This window comes from Helicoverpa zea, chromosome 2, assembly GCF_022581195.2.
Source record: "Helicoverpa zea isolate HzStark_Cry1AcR chromosome 2, ilHelZeax1.1, whole genome shotgun sequence".
Classification (NCBI taxonomy): Eukaryota; Metazoa; Arthropoda; class Insecta; order Lepidoptera; family Noctuidae; genus Helicoverpa; species Helicoverpa zea.
This window is the reverse complement of record NC_061453.1, coordinates 1,233,689-1,249,527: the sequence shown is the minus strand read 5'-3', so window position 1 is coordinate 1,249,527 and position 15,839 is coordinate 1,233,689. Positions and strand designations below refer to the sequence as shown.

The 15,839-nt window shown below is 37.1% G+C and overlaps 1 protein-coding gene across 1 annotated transcript; it reads right to left on the bottom strand.

Annotated features, from left to right (window-relative positions):
- Nucleotides 1–775: 775 nt before the first annotated feature.
- Nucleotides 776–15,780, bottom strand: LOC124642989 (nucleolar complex protein 4 homolog B). Its single transcript, XM_047181821.1, has 10 exons — nt 15,617–15,780; nt 15,415–15,523; nt 12,818–13,020; nt 12,415–12,545; nt 12,100–12,242; nt 11,633–11,830; nt 10,978–11,149; nt 5,143–5,309; nt 4,561–4,751; nt 776–4,172 (listed from the first exon to the last, which is right to left on the bottom strand). The coding sequence occupies exons 1-10, from the start codon at nt 15,737–15,739 to the stop codon at nt 4,053–4,055; spliced, it is 1,557 nt and encodes a 518-aa protein (XP_047037777.1). The 5' UTR covers nt 15,740–15,780; the 3' UTR covers nt 776–4,052.
- Between the last annotated feature and the right edge of the window lie 59 nt (nt 15,781–15,839).

Below are 15,839 nucleotides of genomic sequence, written 5' to 3'. Positions count from 1 at the left end.
TCGTAAAGATGACACTATAAATTGTCGTCGTGAAGAAGTGGAAACGTGCCCTTATTTTTTAATGTTTTCTGATATGTTACATAGAAATGTGTTCGTTAATATCAACATTATAATATGTATTAACTATAGAAATATTATTTATATTTTATACGTAATTAGCTCCGCGCGACAATAAGTTAGTGATTCGAAGTGCCTTATTGTTGAGTTGCGTTGTGCCAAATATTGATTTTATTGGATAGTTGAGGCACCTGTGTAGAATGTTGGCTGTTGGATATAATATAAATGAAATATTTTAGTTATTACTTGTTTTATTTCCTATCATACATGTAAAACGTGTAACTTTACATGCGTAAAATCGGAAAATAGTTTCAGATTTTACAAGTGTTCGGTTATAACAACAGTTATGTTATAGTTTCATGCAAAACGAATTGCAATTTGCTCTACATAAATTATTTGAATCGACTCCGGGTTTTTTTGGGCATCCTTTGTTTAAGTAAAAGAAAATATTTTTTAATAATACTTTATTTATCATCATGAATATAATCATAGAACATTAAATGAATGACATTAAAATAATGCCTTACCCTAGCTTAGAACTAACATTTTTGTTTCAACATAATCACAATATATGCGGCGGGCGCGGCGGCTGATCCTTATGTTCGTACGAGTAAGGGCTATAATCGCGAGATTCTAAATCTTAAGACATTTACTGGTGGGGTTAGTCTCTACGCTTATAAAGTAGGGAGGGTTCCATGTACACAGTAACTCATGCTGGCCATTGGAAGACTTCCAAAGCTATTGTGTACTGGATATAACACTTACGGTGAGTTGTACCCCTTACCTATTACGATAACCGAACCATTTTCAGTTGTCAAATTATCGATTTGACAATAGACTGCTGTCAAATTGCCGATTTGACAAGAGGCAGTTGTGAAGTTGCCGATTTGACAATGGGCGGCTAGTACACGCGTTGGTTATTATATTCGGTTATCGTTATAGTTAAATGGTGCAACTCACCCTTACAATAATGGTGTGAATTCTTAAATTAGAACAATAAACATAATTATTAATTAGACACGCAATATTCAGTATAAAAGTGGTATAAATGTTTTTTTACTTAATATTTCTGATGTGCTGTGAAGATGGGAACATGTTACATACTGAGGTAAAAAGTTTTGAACTTTGTCTATGGAAGTATCGACTTACGGAAGTAACTTGACATGATCAAAAACAAAAAAGTTTCTTCGTAAATTACGAAAATAATAAGAAAACAATCACATAAAATCATCGCTGTTTTTCATATACCAACTTTTGACTTATTTTTAAACACCAGACTAGAATATTGTAAAAACGTACAAAATGCTCCGAACAATATTGCACTAAGTGTATACTTATTTATTATAATCACTGGCCAATATTATTTAGAGTTCGGTAGGCAGAAAAAATGGTCATTTTATGTCAATTTAATTGACAATAATGGTAAGTAGAGGGCATTATAGTGTAGGGATGGATACAACTATATCGATATTGATAAAAGTTACGACCCATATCGACATTATATTTTCAATCATCTATCGATATATTGTGTATATTCTGACCCATCTTTTATATAATAACGGAAAGCCAACCGCGCCCAAGTCTGCGAGGCTTGTCAAATAACTAATTATAACAATAAAGTTAAATAAATATGGCGGTTGCTTGTCACTATACCTGATACAGTTGATCGCAATAACATGATATCAGACAATATAAATAAGCTCCGTCACGAGTTTGTGGTGAATCAATAACTAATCTTTCGATTTTATTCGAGTACTTTGTTATACAAACTTGGTCCAAACCCATTTCGACGGCTTCAACAGCTCATTCACAAATCATTAAACACTCCTAATAAAATAATTTCCATTTTAAATTTCACCACACCCACGATCAGAGCTGTCCAATTAAAAAATAACATTACAACAAAATAGATTCCTATTCAACATGAAACCTTAATCAACACTAGGAAGAAAATATTCGCCTTGGAATGAAAACTAAGGTAATGTTAGTGCTGGGAAGACGCGACTGTGTACCTACAAACCATGGAGAACAAAATGACTAGCAGAGGTGCCATAATGGTAAATCTCTTAAGAAAGTAGCGCACCAAAATGCGGGGGACGAGGAACGTTACTGTCTTCGCCCTTACACGCCTTCTTTGGACCCGAAAAATTTTTGGTATACCAAAAATCGTTGACAGACGTCTCAAAGAACCGGAACGCCTCGATAGTTCACTCATAAATGAACGTTTTTGGTCATGCCCACGGTACATATTTGGACCTATAAGGGGGAGCCTGACCTACCTTCATTATGGCATCTCCGCTCATATTAGCTTACTCCGTGCTTCAGACATATCGATGTCGGCTTGACCTAGTGAATTAGGCGTGTCAACGTGTTGCTACTTGGAATTTAGTAGCAAAACTTCCCTGTATTACCGTGTTTGTTTGAGTTGTTTCTAACGGTTATGTAGATAAAGTTTTAGAGGAACCCGACTCGAATAAATATCGATAATTTATAATTTTGATATATCAATCGATAATAATCGAATTTCAGAGGATGTTCACTTGCCTAAAGCATACACATACATACATCAATTTCGATCCTCACATAGTACTATTTTGTCATGACTATTTAGAAATAAATACTAATCTATATATTTTCGTTAGTCCACCCTGACACGCGTCATTCACTTACTATTCTATAACGAACTATGCGTTTGTCATACGACGGCATCAATCTTTCACACTACTCGCGAAGTCACTCGGTACTTGAAAAAGTAGATCGGACCCAATGATGTATGGAGTATAGCGAAGCAAAGCTAAAGAACTTTCCACACTCTCTGTATCCGCCCAACCTCGGCATTCTTTGCAAGTAGTCTGGAGGACGCTTTATACCGGCGCATAACTCACGCACCCAGATGTCGGTAGTTAGCTTACAGCAAACACTATACATAATAAGTTAGTTTATTACTTAAACATAAACTATATCAGACATAATTTACTTAATTTTTAAATTAGAATTCTTTACACTAAAGTTAAAACTCCTAAATATCCAGCTGGATATTGAAATAACATTATATTTGACTAAATACGTTTACAAACTATTATAAATAAATAAAGTTCATTTTAGCTGACTACCGACGCCAGGCCCAACAATCACAGACGTTCAAGTCGTTCGTAAAAAAATAAAATTATAACGAAAGTACAACAAATTCTCCTACGTTACAACGTTAACATTAGAGTGCAAAATTTATTAAAAACCTTACAACTATCGACTTTATCATTATATCAATATCTTGTGTTATCTTTAGTTTAGGAAGTGGAATCGCTTTCACTGGCAATACTTTTAAAACGCTACCAAATAGGATCCTTGTATATCATAAATTAAATTGTATAAAGAGCTAATTCTTACAATGTAGTCATTATCCTCAACAGTTAACTTGTTTTTTAATTAATATTTTTAAATAAGGGTGAAGCGGAACAAAATGGCTACACAGCTAGGCCTAATATTCATTACAGCTACGTTCTATAGGTGTACACTCTGCTGTAAAATGCAGTGATACCTGTGTGTTTGTATCGAAATTGAATGATCAATACCAGTGTCGATCATGCAATTTTGACTGCGGTTGCGGGAAGACCAAAATATCTACAATTTCAAAAATCAGCAGCTGTTTAGGCGAATCGTTTGATCAACTACTGAAGTGTTGCAACGTGTCGTCCTAACATAATCAAAGTTAGTTGGGGGAATATAAATATCTCAAAAGCTAAGTCTAAAACAGAGTTGTAAAGCAATACTCGTAAAATACTTCAAATAACCAGACACAATAATAATTACTATCTAACGATAATCTACTGATACAACTCTGATATCAACAAAACTTTGCAAGCAACCGGGCCTGACCCTACAGGCGGCAGGAGTTGGTCCGACCGACGGTAGGACCGACCGGGTTGGCCGGTCCGTCGGCGTCCTGCCGCGCGTAGGGTGTAAATGCGAGAGAGCAGCGGAGCTTACTGCGGAGTTCAGGCCATCAGCTCCCAGTACTGCATCACTCGCTCGCCAGACGGCGTGCTCATGCCTTGTGGCCGCACGAAGTTCATCTCTATCGTCTTGAACCTCTTCTTTAGTTCCGCGTCGAACGACTGTGGAGAGGAAATTAAATATTATTTTTTGTTATTTCGTGTGGTCGTAGTTAGATGGGGATTTCTATTTCTATAAGTATGTGTATCTTTTGTCACTTAGGATATTTTCTATTACTATAATGTCGGGACATCTTTTCACACACGGTCGGTTAGCCGCATGGTAAGTTGTTAACTTGTGTTATGGGTGCTAACACAACGGATAAACCAAATATAGCTACATATACATACATATTATAACACTCAGGCCAAAAAGCATACTCATCACACAAATGTCGACGGAACCGGGAATCGATCCTGGGACCTCAGGTTCAGCAGTCCGGTATGGTGACAATTGCGCCATCGCGGTCGGCAACATTAATGCTTCACTCCTACAGTGACAAGTACATACCTGTGCAGCATCAGGCGGTGCCAGCGCATGTGGCTGTGCCCTCGCAGCGGCTGCAGCGAGCACGGTGGCGGCGGCAGCGGACAGCGCGGGCGCTGCGTGGCGCTGCAGCGCTACCACCTCCCACAGCGACGAGCCCAGCGCTCGAGACCCACTCGCACATGTCTCTTCCATCACGTATGGGTCGTTTGACACTGAGGACAAGCAAAAAATATCATAAAGATTACTGTAAATCGCAATATCCAAATACAGGGTCGTGGTGGCCTAGTGGGTAAAGAACCAAACTCTCAAGTATAAGGGTGTGGGTTCGATTCCAGGTCAGACAAGCACCAATGCATCTTCACGACACCACTGACTGTGTTTCGGATAGCACGTTAAGCCGGCTGTCAGTGATCATTTTCGGCAGTCTGACAACCAGTCTTACCAAGGGGTATTGGGTTTACTGGGTTAAGGTCAGATAGGGCAGTCGCTCCTTGTAAAACAGCTCAGCTACATCCGGTTAGACTGGAAACCTACCCCAACATAGTTGGGAAATGGCTCGGAAGATGATGATGATGTTTTTTTCATGTTGATGTTTGTACTTACTGATAGCGGGCGTGTCCTCGAGACAGATCATGCGCTTGAGCGCGGGATGGCGCAGCAGCAGGTTGGCCACCAGCTGCAGCAGCCCCACCGCGTCCTCGGGCGCCGCCACCAGCGACAGCCGCGACAGCCGCTTCGCGAACGCAGCCACCAGGCCCTCCGGTAAGTGACTGCGAAAATGAATCATATAAGTTGTTGTAACATCACTAATTAGTAATACTAATTAGTACGTCACTAATATAATAACTTCCGCTATGATCTGTCATCTGTCTTTTGCCATATCCTTTGTATGGGTCGACTATGTAACTGTGTGAATGTGTGTTGTGAAATAAAACTCAAGTAACCCAAGATCAAGGACTTTCATTTATATTACATGGTGTCAGAAGTCAAGAAGAACTCAAGTCAAAAAAGTCGAAGTCTGGAAGACAGTCGGTCGCGAAAATGGACCAGTCGAGTTCCGAGCCATGCGGCGTGGGCGACCATAATGGCGTCCAAGGCCTTAACAGCAAAATAAAATCACTGCAAATTTCGTCAGATTCCACAAATAATAATGCGGAGGCGTGGAAACGCTGGTGGCAGCAGTTGGAGCTGTATCTGTTGGCCACGGGTTTGGATAAGGCACCCGAAAAGCGTAAGATAGCTATCTTGTTACATCTCATAGGTGAAAAGGGCTTAAATATATTCAATACTTTCAACCTCACCATTGAGAAGACCACGCTTGCCGAAGTCAAGTCCAAATTTCAAAATTTTTTTGAGCCCAGAAGGAACATAACCATGTGCCGTCACATGTTCTTCACCAGAAAGCAACAGAAATCCGAGTCGATCGAAGGATTCCTAGCAGATCTGGAGAACAAAAGCCAAGATTGTGAATTTGGAACACTCAGGGAATCGCTCATCAGGGATATTTTCATTGCAAATCTGCATATGGATTTAGCGCATGTACGTCAGAGACTACTCCAGGAACCTGATCTGACATATCAGAAGATGCGAGAACTGGCAACAACACTGATCGTCGCACAGCAGGATGCTGAAAAAATTGTCAGTAGTTCCAACGTTGAAAAGTCAGAAAATGTCATGCATCTACGTCGGAGGAGCCGTAGTCGAGGGGATCGTCGACAGCGAGCTTCACCAGTCGGTCAGCAGGGTTCTGGCGCAGGGAAGTCTCCCAACCCTGAAAGGCGCTCGAGGACGTGTAGCCGCTGTGGGCAATCTCACCGCTACAAGTGCCCAGCGCAAGGAGTCAAATGCAGGTCATGTAAATCATTTGGTCATTTTGCTAAATATTGCTTCAAAAATAAAAATATCAGTCATTTAGAGTCGTTTAATTAAAGTAATAGTCATAAAAAAAATAAAGATTATTTTTTTGGAATTTTTAATAGTAATAGCTCCAGTCAAAGTCATAAGTCTAATTTTCATTTAAAGTCATATAACAGTCACTATAAACATGTCAAGTCAGCAAGCACACATTCTTCTCTGTACCACTTGTCTCCACCACCACAATTTACACACATACATAGTCAGTCACAGTCAGGGAATGATTCCGGTGATGACATTGGTGTCATTCCTGAGAGATCTCACCGAGACTCATATTGTCAGTCTGAGAAATTAATTCTCAAGTCATATTTCAATGATGATAATGGTGATAATGTCATGTCTGAGAGGTCTGAAAAGTACCTCGGTGATGAAAGCAGTCACCAGTCTGAGAAATTAATTCTCAAGTCATATTTCAAAGATGATAAGGGTGATAATGTCATGTCTGAGAGGTCTGAAAAGTACCTCGGTGATGAAAGCAGTCACCAGTCAGAGAAATCAATTCTCAAGTCATATTGTCATAATTCAAATAAAAGTTGTGATAGTCAAAGTGGGTATCTTAATGATGAGTACAGACACATGTCTGAGGAATCACCTCACACAATCACAACAGTCACATCACCATATCACAGTCAACAAGTCACATCATCATTTAGTCAGGTCAATACAGTCGAGTCAAAACATAAACATAACATTAACAATAGTAAACAGTCTTGGAACATAAATGTTAAAGTAGGTCATTCACAATTTAATTGTATCATTGATTCAGGAGCTGATCTTAACATAATGTCAAAACAAACTTTTGATTCTTTAAAACGTCAACAAAGTCAAATGTCACTTGTCAAATGTCACATAAATGTCACAGGATTTTGTGGCAAGTCAATACCCATTATGGGAAAAGTCAATATTAAATGCAATTTAATATTAAATAATAACACTGTCAGTGAAAATATAGTGTTCATAGTCGCAAATTTAGTATGTCCCAATGTCCTAGGTCTTCCTACTTGTGAAAGGTTAGGAATAATTAAAAGAGTTTTTTCAGTATCTAAACAAAATTTTTGTCAACAAATTCTAACACAATATAATGATGTTTTTCAGGGTCTTGGCTGTCTACCTCCTGTCTGTCACCTGAAACTCAAACCTGATGCAGTACCATGCGTGGATCCTCCCAGGAGAGTACCATTTGCGATGCTTGGAAAGCTGCGCGAGGAGTTGGATCGCATGGAGAGCATGCAAGTCATTGAAAAAGTCACTAAGCCTACAGAATGGGTGAATAGCATAGTAATTACGGTCAAAAGTTCAGGTCAGTTACGAATTTGTTTAGATCCTAGAAATTTGAATAAGAATATTATAAGGGAAATTTATCCAATAAAGTCAATTGATGAGATAAGATCTCAATTAGTAGGAGCTGTTTGTTTTTCTCATTTAGATGCATTTTCAGGTTTTTGGATGTTAAGATTAGATGAATATAGTTCTAATTTATGTACCTTTCAAACACCATTTGGCAGATATAAATATTTAAGATTACCTTTTGGCATAAATGCATCATCAGAAATATTTCAAAGAGTTATGATGAATTTGTTTGGTGATTTAGAAGGAGTCTTGATATTCATCGATGACATTCTAGTCTATGGTCCAAGTGAGTCTATACATAATGAGAGATTACATAAAGTAATGCAAAGAGCTCGTCAAGTTAATTTAAAATTTAACAAGTCCAAATGTAAATTTCTAGTTTCTGAAGTCTGTTTTTTAGGTTATGTCTTTAGTAAAGATGGTGCAAGGGTTGACCAAGAAAAAGTAAAAGCAATTGTCAATATGCCTACACCACAAAATGTCAAAGAATTGCAAAGAATATTAGGTATGATCAATTATTTAGGTCCCTTTATTAGCAATTTGTCAGAAAAAACTCAAATTTTAAGAAATCTTTTGAAAAAAGATGCAGTCTGGTCTTGGGATGAAAATCATAATAAATGTCTTAAGAGTTTAATAGATGAAATTACAAAGTCACCGGTTTTAGCTCACTATAACCCCAATATTCCATTAGTCTTGTCAGTAGATTCGTCTAAGTCAGCATTGGGAGCAGTCATTTTACAAAATAATAAACCCATTGCTTATAGTTCAAAAACATTAACCACAACTCAGTCTAGGTATGCTCAAATTGAGAAAGAATTGCTTGCAATTCAATTTGGTTGTGAAAAATTTCATCAGTATGTATATGGTCATAGAGTCACAGTTCATACAGATCATAAACCATTAGTCTACTTATTTGATAAACCATTACATGATGTACCAGCTAGGTTACAGCGAATGATGTTAACTTTACAAAAGTATGACTTGAAAGTCATACATGTCCCAGGTAAACAAATGTTTATATCTGATACCTTGTCTAGAGCTGCCTTAAAAGATTATTATATACCAGAAAATGAGGCAGAAATAACTTGTCATGTCAATTTAATGTATTCAAATTTAGCAGTCACTAAAGACTACAGCACAAAATTGTCACAACATACTAATAAAGATGAAAGTTTGCAATTGTTAAAGAAATATTATTATGAAGGTTGGCCAAAAAGTAAAAGTAAAGTCAGTCAATTAGTCAAACCATATTGGAATATACAAGCTGAAATTCATGTCGTAAAAGATTTGTTGTTCAAAGGTTCAAAATTGATAGTACCACAGTCTATGTATAAGGAAATGTTGGATAAAATTCATGAAGGTCACCAAGGTATAAACAAATGTCTTAAATTAGCTAGAGATTCTTTATATTGGCCAAACATGTCAGGTGATATCAAAAATTTAGTAGAACAATGTCTTATATGTGCGAAATTCAAACCTTGTAACCAAAAAGAACCATTACAAAATTTTGAGATTAATAAGTATCCATGGCAACAAGTTGGTATTGATTTAATGTATATTGATAACCTTTCTTATTTAATTGTTACAGATTATTATTCTAAATACATAGAGATAGCTTTGTTAAATAAAAATAGTACAGCCAAAAATGTAATTACACATTTAAAGTCTATTTTTGCCCGTCATGGTATACCTTTGTCATTAGTGTCTGACGGTGGACCTCCTTTCCAATCTTTAGAATTCAAGAATTTTTTACATGAATGGGACATAGAACATATTATTACTAGCCCATATCATGCACAGTCAAATGGTCAAGCAGAAAGTTCAGTCAAAATTGTAAAAAATATGTTGAAAAAATGTAAAGAAAATTCGTCTGATCCTTATATAGCCTTATTACAATATAGAAATACACCTAAAAATAATTTACCATCCCCAGCACAACTGTTAATGTCTAGGAATTTAAGAGATAATGTTCCAAAGTCATATAAAAAATTAAAACCAAAGGTTGTAAAATTTAAAGATTACAAAGAATGTGTAAACAAGAATAATGTCAATAAGTCAACATATTATAATAGAAATTCTAAGCCTTTGTCATTGTTGTATCCTAATGATCATGTCTACTTTAAAAGAAAACCAAATTATAATTGGGAACATGCCATTGTCAAGCAAAGGCTGGCAAATAATAGGTCATATGTCATTGAGGATGTCAATGGAGTTAGGTATAGGAGAAATAGAATTCACTTAAGGCATAAGTACTCTCCTATGCTATCCAACTCGTCGTCGTCGTTGTCATCGTCGCAGGGGAGAGAGGATGGTGACAGTCAGAAGGCTGGACCTCAAGAACTCTCATCTCAATCCTCAAGTAGTCAAATTGTCACACGTTCAGGTCGATTTGTAAAGCCTTCTCGTAGGCTAATAGAAGAAATAGATTAAGTATATAATTGTAATCTAAATTAAGTCATAATTAAGTAAAAACCTTTGTCTATCATAACTATGTATAATAAAGTCAATTTTTGTCAAGTCAGTCCATAGTCTTAAGTCTATTGTTTGTCAAGGGTTAATTTAAACTTAACAGGGGGGATGTTGTAACATCACTAATTAGTAATACTAATTAGTACGTCACTAATATAATAACTTCCGCTATGATCTGTCATCTGTCTTTTGCCATATCCTTTGTATGGGTCGACTATGTAACTGTGTGAATGTGTGTTGTGAAATAAAACTCAAGTAACCCAAGATCAAGGACTTTCATTTATATTACATAAGTCAGTTGCCATAAACACATAAAAAAATTATAGGTACCCACACCTTTTTGAGGAAAACTGAACGCAATGATGAAAAATTTTGTAATTTATTTTACGAAAAAACTAAAAATCCTAAAACACCGTCTTGAGATGACAAAGACAGTCGACACGTCAGCGTTAAATTAAAATACAGTGATTCAGTAATCAGTCCGTTTTTTAGATAAGAAAAAATATTGGACAAGTAATTTTTTTTTAACATACACATGCCTATTTTAATACATCCATATTTCCAACCCTCCTCAGTTTTAAAAGACCTTATTTTAGCCAATCACTTCATAGCTGTCATTTGGAAATGTTCGGAAATTGTCCCTAATGTGGAGGATTTATTTATAAGATTAGCTAAATTACTACTAAATTATATTATTCAACTCACGTGGAACTAAGGAAGATATCGGCCAGATGCATGAGCCGGCGTTTGTACCGGGTGGCGAACATCTCCGGCTCGAACATGGCGTACAGCCGGTCGTACATATCCGGGTAATCGATGTTGTGGCGCCGAACCAGTTCTAGAACTCCTTGCAGCGCTAGCATGCTGATGGGGCCTCCTGTGTGGACAAGGTCATAGTCATAGTTAAGAAGAGAGGATAAACTAGCAGTAATGGGCAGCATAAAATAATAATAGTTGTTGTTTTTGACCATGGGGCTTGTCTCACTCATCTGACATTTTATAGTCTCTGGACAGGACACACCACATATTATACCTCTAGAAAAGACAGTAGATTTTTATATAATAACAAGAAGGTTTTAAAAGATCTCACATATTCGTGGCCTATAGCACGAGTTGAACATTGCTTACATAACCTTTTTATGGATGTTTTATTTCAGAAGAGTGGTAAAATTACATGCACAATGTCTTGTTATATTCTCGGGAGTGGCCAGTTCGCCTTGTGACACTCCCTTATGGAACCAAATTCCTCACCAAATTCCTTATGGAACCCTTTGTGTACCAGACCCGCGGTAAATGTTCCCAACCCTGCAGGTGCAGCCCTGGCAGGTGCTATTGGGCTGCTATGTGGCAGTACACTCACCAGCATCCAGGCTGTCACACAGCATGTCAGTGGCGAGGTGGGGGCGGGTGAGCAGCGGCATGAGGCGCTCCACCAGCAGCAGCAGCGCGCGGCGGTGGGTGCGCGAGTCCGAGCACAGCGGCCACTGGCACGCGAAGCCCCAGCAACGGTTCGCGTAGCGACGGCAGACGCCCGGGTTGTATGGGAAGGGAGCCTTATCTAGCACAAACAAAAAGGGACACATATGAGCAATAATAATTTAATACTTATTGGTAATAAGGGTCACTTTCTCAACGTTACAAGTCGGCAAGGACAGAGAAAAAAGACGACACTTGACTTTCTTATGTAACCACATAATACAAGCCCAATGGAAAGGCAGAATCCATTCCTCAAGACCATAGAGAAATTGGTGTTCACTCAAATTGATAGGTATTCAAATACACATTTCTGAGCTAACTTGTACTGTCGAATGTCAGATTAATACATACCTTCAGTGCCACAAAGCAGTTTTTCTTCCTTCTCGTCATTGTCACGCTCTTTGCTTTTGGTCTTTGTTTCCGTTGCGATCTCGCACACCAACAGTTTGTCAAGGAGTTCCAAGTAGTTCTGCATGTATACTGATGTTGGCGACCTAGAAAGAAACCCACTGACAAATACCACTATATAACAAGGATAAGGCTAGGCAGATGATTAGTAAGACCAAACACTAACAACAACTTGACTTTCGGAAGCTAGTATATATCCTTAAACAGGCATGAATAAAGTGTTCTTACACACAAATTATATAAAAAAATATGTCTTACTTGCGATAAGCGAGCGTGGAGAGCACTTTGAGTCCGTACTGTTGCACATCCCTGTACTCGGTGAACTCCTGAAAGCGAGCTATGGGCGCCGACATCGATATCTCAGAGTCCAGCAAAACGCTGAATATGTTCTACAAGAAGACAAATGTTACTTTTAAAATTACATAACATCTTGGAACAGTGTTCATGTGCAGCTTTGGAAGATATTTTATCATTATCATGATGACCTATGCTTGTAGTAGCTGTAGCTTCAATACAGTTAAATTCGTGATTTATTCTTTGTGAGTATATTGTAGCAACGTTGACTGTAAACTAATAATTTGACATGCAAGTAAGGCTCTTTACATACTTTGGTTTTACAAAGACCATGTACAAAAAAAAATGTTAGATTTCAATATCATACCTTGAGTCGAAGCGACGGGAAGTAATACCCATTAGAAGTTTCCAGAGGATGTTTCCCCTCAGCCTGCATCAGCTTGCAGGCGGTGACGAGGGCCTGGAGCCGGGAGCTGGTGCGGCCGCGACGGATGCATTCCAGCGCCCGCGTCTGAGCCGCCTCGAAGCATTCGCGCAGCCATCGCGTGTATTCTGCCTCGGGGCTCCGGTCTGATGGAATAAGATTAGCATATTGGTATAGTTCTTGCGAACTTTTTGTCGTGTTTCCAGAGGTTTCACTAGAACTTTTTACTATACCCAGATCAAAAATCGCCCATGTTACACAGGCAAAGTCTAGCTATTCAAAAGCGTTTTTTTTCAAATTGAATCAGTACTTTCGGAGCCTTCAGGGTTTTACAAACACAATATAGATCAGTGGGTGGTGGGTGTGGGGTACCTATGAGGAAGTATGGTGACATAAGCGTATTTGAATGTGTTCGAAATTTAGGTGCAGGCCGCCATCAAGTCTAGCGAAAACTGTACTATTCAATTTATATAGATCTGATATTCAAATGACCAGACACACTTAAAATAAATCATCATAATTTCTCTCTAATTAGTAAGCTTGCTGAACAATTATGTTAATTTTATCCTGTTGTCTGGTATTAAATGATTTGTGTGACCTTTTATATTCTACTGACTGAAAATACCAACTTGAAATATGCATTTATTTACTGCATGATGAGATAATATTTTATCAAGTTTTAATTATAATGATATGATTGTTTTTAAGCAGACATGACGCATTGATAATGGCTTTAAAACTGTGTTGGGTAAACAAGTTGTGTTACTTTGTTTGTAGTGCAGCAATTTATGAGCTTGCATCCTAATACACATTAACATGTCAATATCTGCTGCTTTACTTGCATCTTAGGTTTTGTTGATCTGTCTATTAGATGGTAATCCAAAATATATCGGGTGTGTCATTCACAATCACATTAAATCATATCGCATATACTTTATGATATTCTATGGCGAATTGTAAAAAAAATAACCTAATCCATTCAGTGGTTTAACCACAGGAGTCATTTTTCGTTTTTATAATTTACAACATCATGTGTAAAGCAGAGATAAAGTCAGGAGTATCGTATGATTTGATCAGTTGACAGCTGTCAGTTTTCAAGGGAGAATTTCAGTTGTTTGTAATGACTGACTTTTATATGGTGTTTTAATTTTTGCACATTTTTATTCCATTTACTTTGTTTGAAAAAAACATTTTTTTATTTTTACGTATTTTTCTTTTATCTTTGTGTTAATCAACATATATTAACCAGTATATTAACGCATTTCATTTAATGTGATTATGAACGACACACCCGATATATGGTAGGGCCATGATACAAGGTTACAATTTTAGAAGGCCTTAAAAATCTGGATGACAAGCATAAACTTTTTAGACTATTTACATATATATTTACGTATATTTTCCACTATTTCTTTATTTTATTTATCGTCGTTTTTTGCAGGTGTTCAGACAAAACATACTGATAGAATTTAAATAAGGATTGGAAGTAAACAGGAAAATCAAATCAAAATGAGTTTGTATAACAAATGTGTTGGTCTGTAGATTGATATCAGCTTCAAAATATATGAAACAAAGCAAACCTTTTATATGATATATAGTGTGTTATATGTATTGAGGATAAAGTCCTTCTCAAATTGAAAGTCAATCCTGATTCATTTGTCCTCCAGCAAAATCATGAATTCTATTTATAGAAATGATGATTTTTTATTTTTGTTGGAAACAAAACCTTTTTTTATATTTTAGAGATGTGTCGCGGTGGCATTGTCAAGAAAAAACACATGTTAATAAAATAATTGGGCTTTAGAAGTAGTATAGTTTTAATTTGGTTTTTTATTTATATTCTAAAATAAATTGCTTTATATTAATCATTGTTTATACTGAAATGTGATAGCTAGCAGCTAACTAATTTGGCTACTCAAAGATTTAGCTTGAGTTCACAGAGTACATTACTATATTAGGAAAATTTATAACAAAGCTGCCGAAGCTAAGGCCATGTTGACATTTATAGTGCAATATTGTTTATGTAGTTGCCTATGTACTAGTAATATAAATAGAGCTATTATTGCAGTGTACAGGAAGAACCAAGCAGATTCAGAGTAAACAAAACCATAAACATTTAGTTCCAACCTTATTGAAACATGTGAGACGGTAGGTACACAAGTAGCACATGTGTGACCTTGAGATACTGGCCAATAGGACTCAACAATGCTGCCAGCCACAGCCATCCAACATTATTCAAACTTTACATAAAAACTTATTTATATAAAGCCTTTATACATAATGCAGTTCGTAACAAGAGCAATTACACAAGAGTGCGCCTCTGCGGTCGAAACCAACGTTTATGTAAGCAAATAACGTCACATGTAGCAAAATGTGACCAAACTGCACACATCCCACACGACACACAACCTGCGCATTGTACGTTCATAAACATCATACGAAACTTAGGAAATACACAGCATTGGTGCCTAGATACAGGCAAAATCAATATTATTACGACAAAAATAATCTATAACATGGTATACCACTTTGACACTTACCTGCTGGTTTGAGGGGGACGATTCCTTCTATCAAATCACCTCGTCTCAATAGCTCAGTAAATATCACTTCTACAGTAAGCAGCAAAGGCGTATAATTGTCCGTCTCTGCCTGAAATATAATAAATAAGCAACAATAAAAAACGTAACCTATGACGCAGTTTTAATATCTCATTTTATACCAGTCTGGGGGTCATAAGCTTACCTCAAACATCTGAAGGATATCGGCAAGATTATTGGCATGTTTCCTGGAAGTTAAAAACTCATTTGCTTTATTGCGTAGCTGCGCCGAAATCATTTTTGATAAATTTGGTTGCACAGCAGCCATTTTTGTATTGAAAAGAATTTGTCAGACAGGAGCGGAAAGACAACATGAGAAATCGAAAGAGAATATGTTGCGGATGCGTTCGAAAATAACGAACATAGAC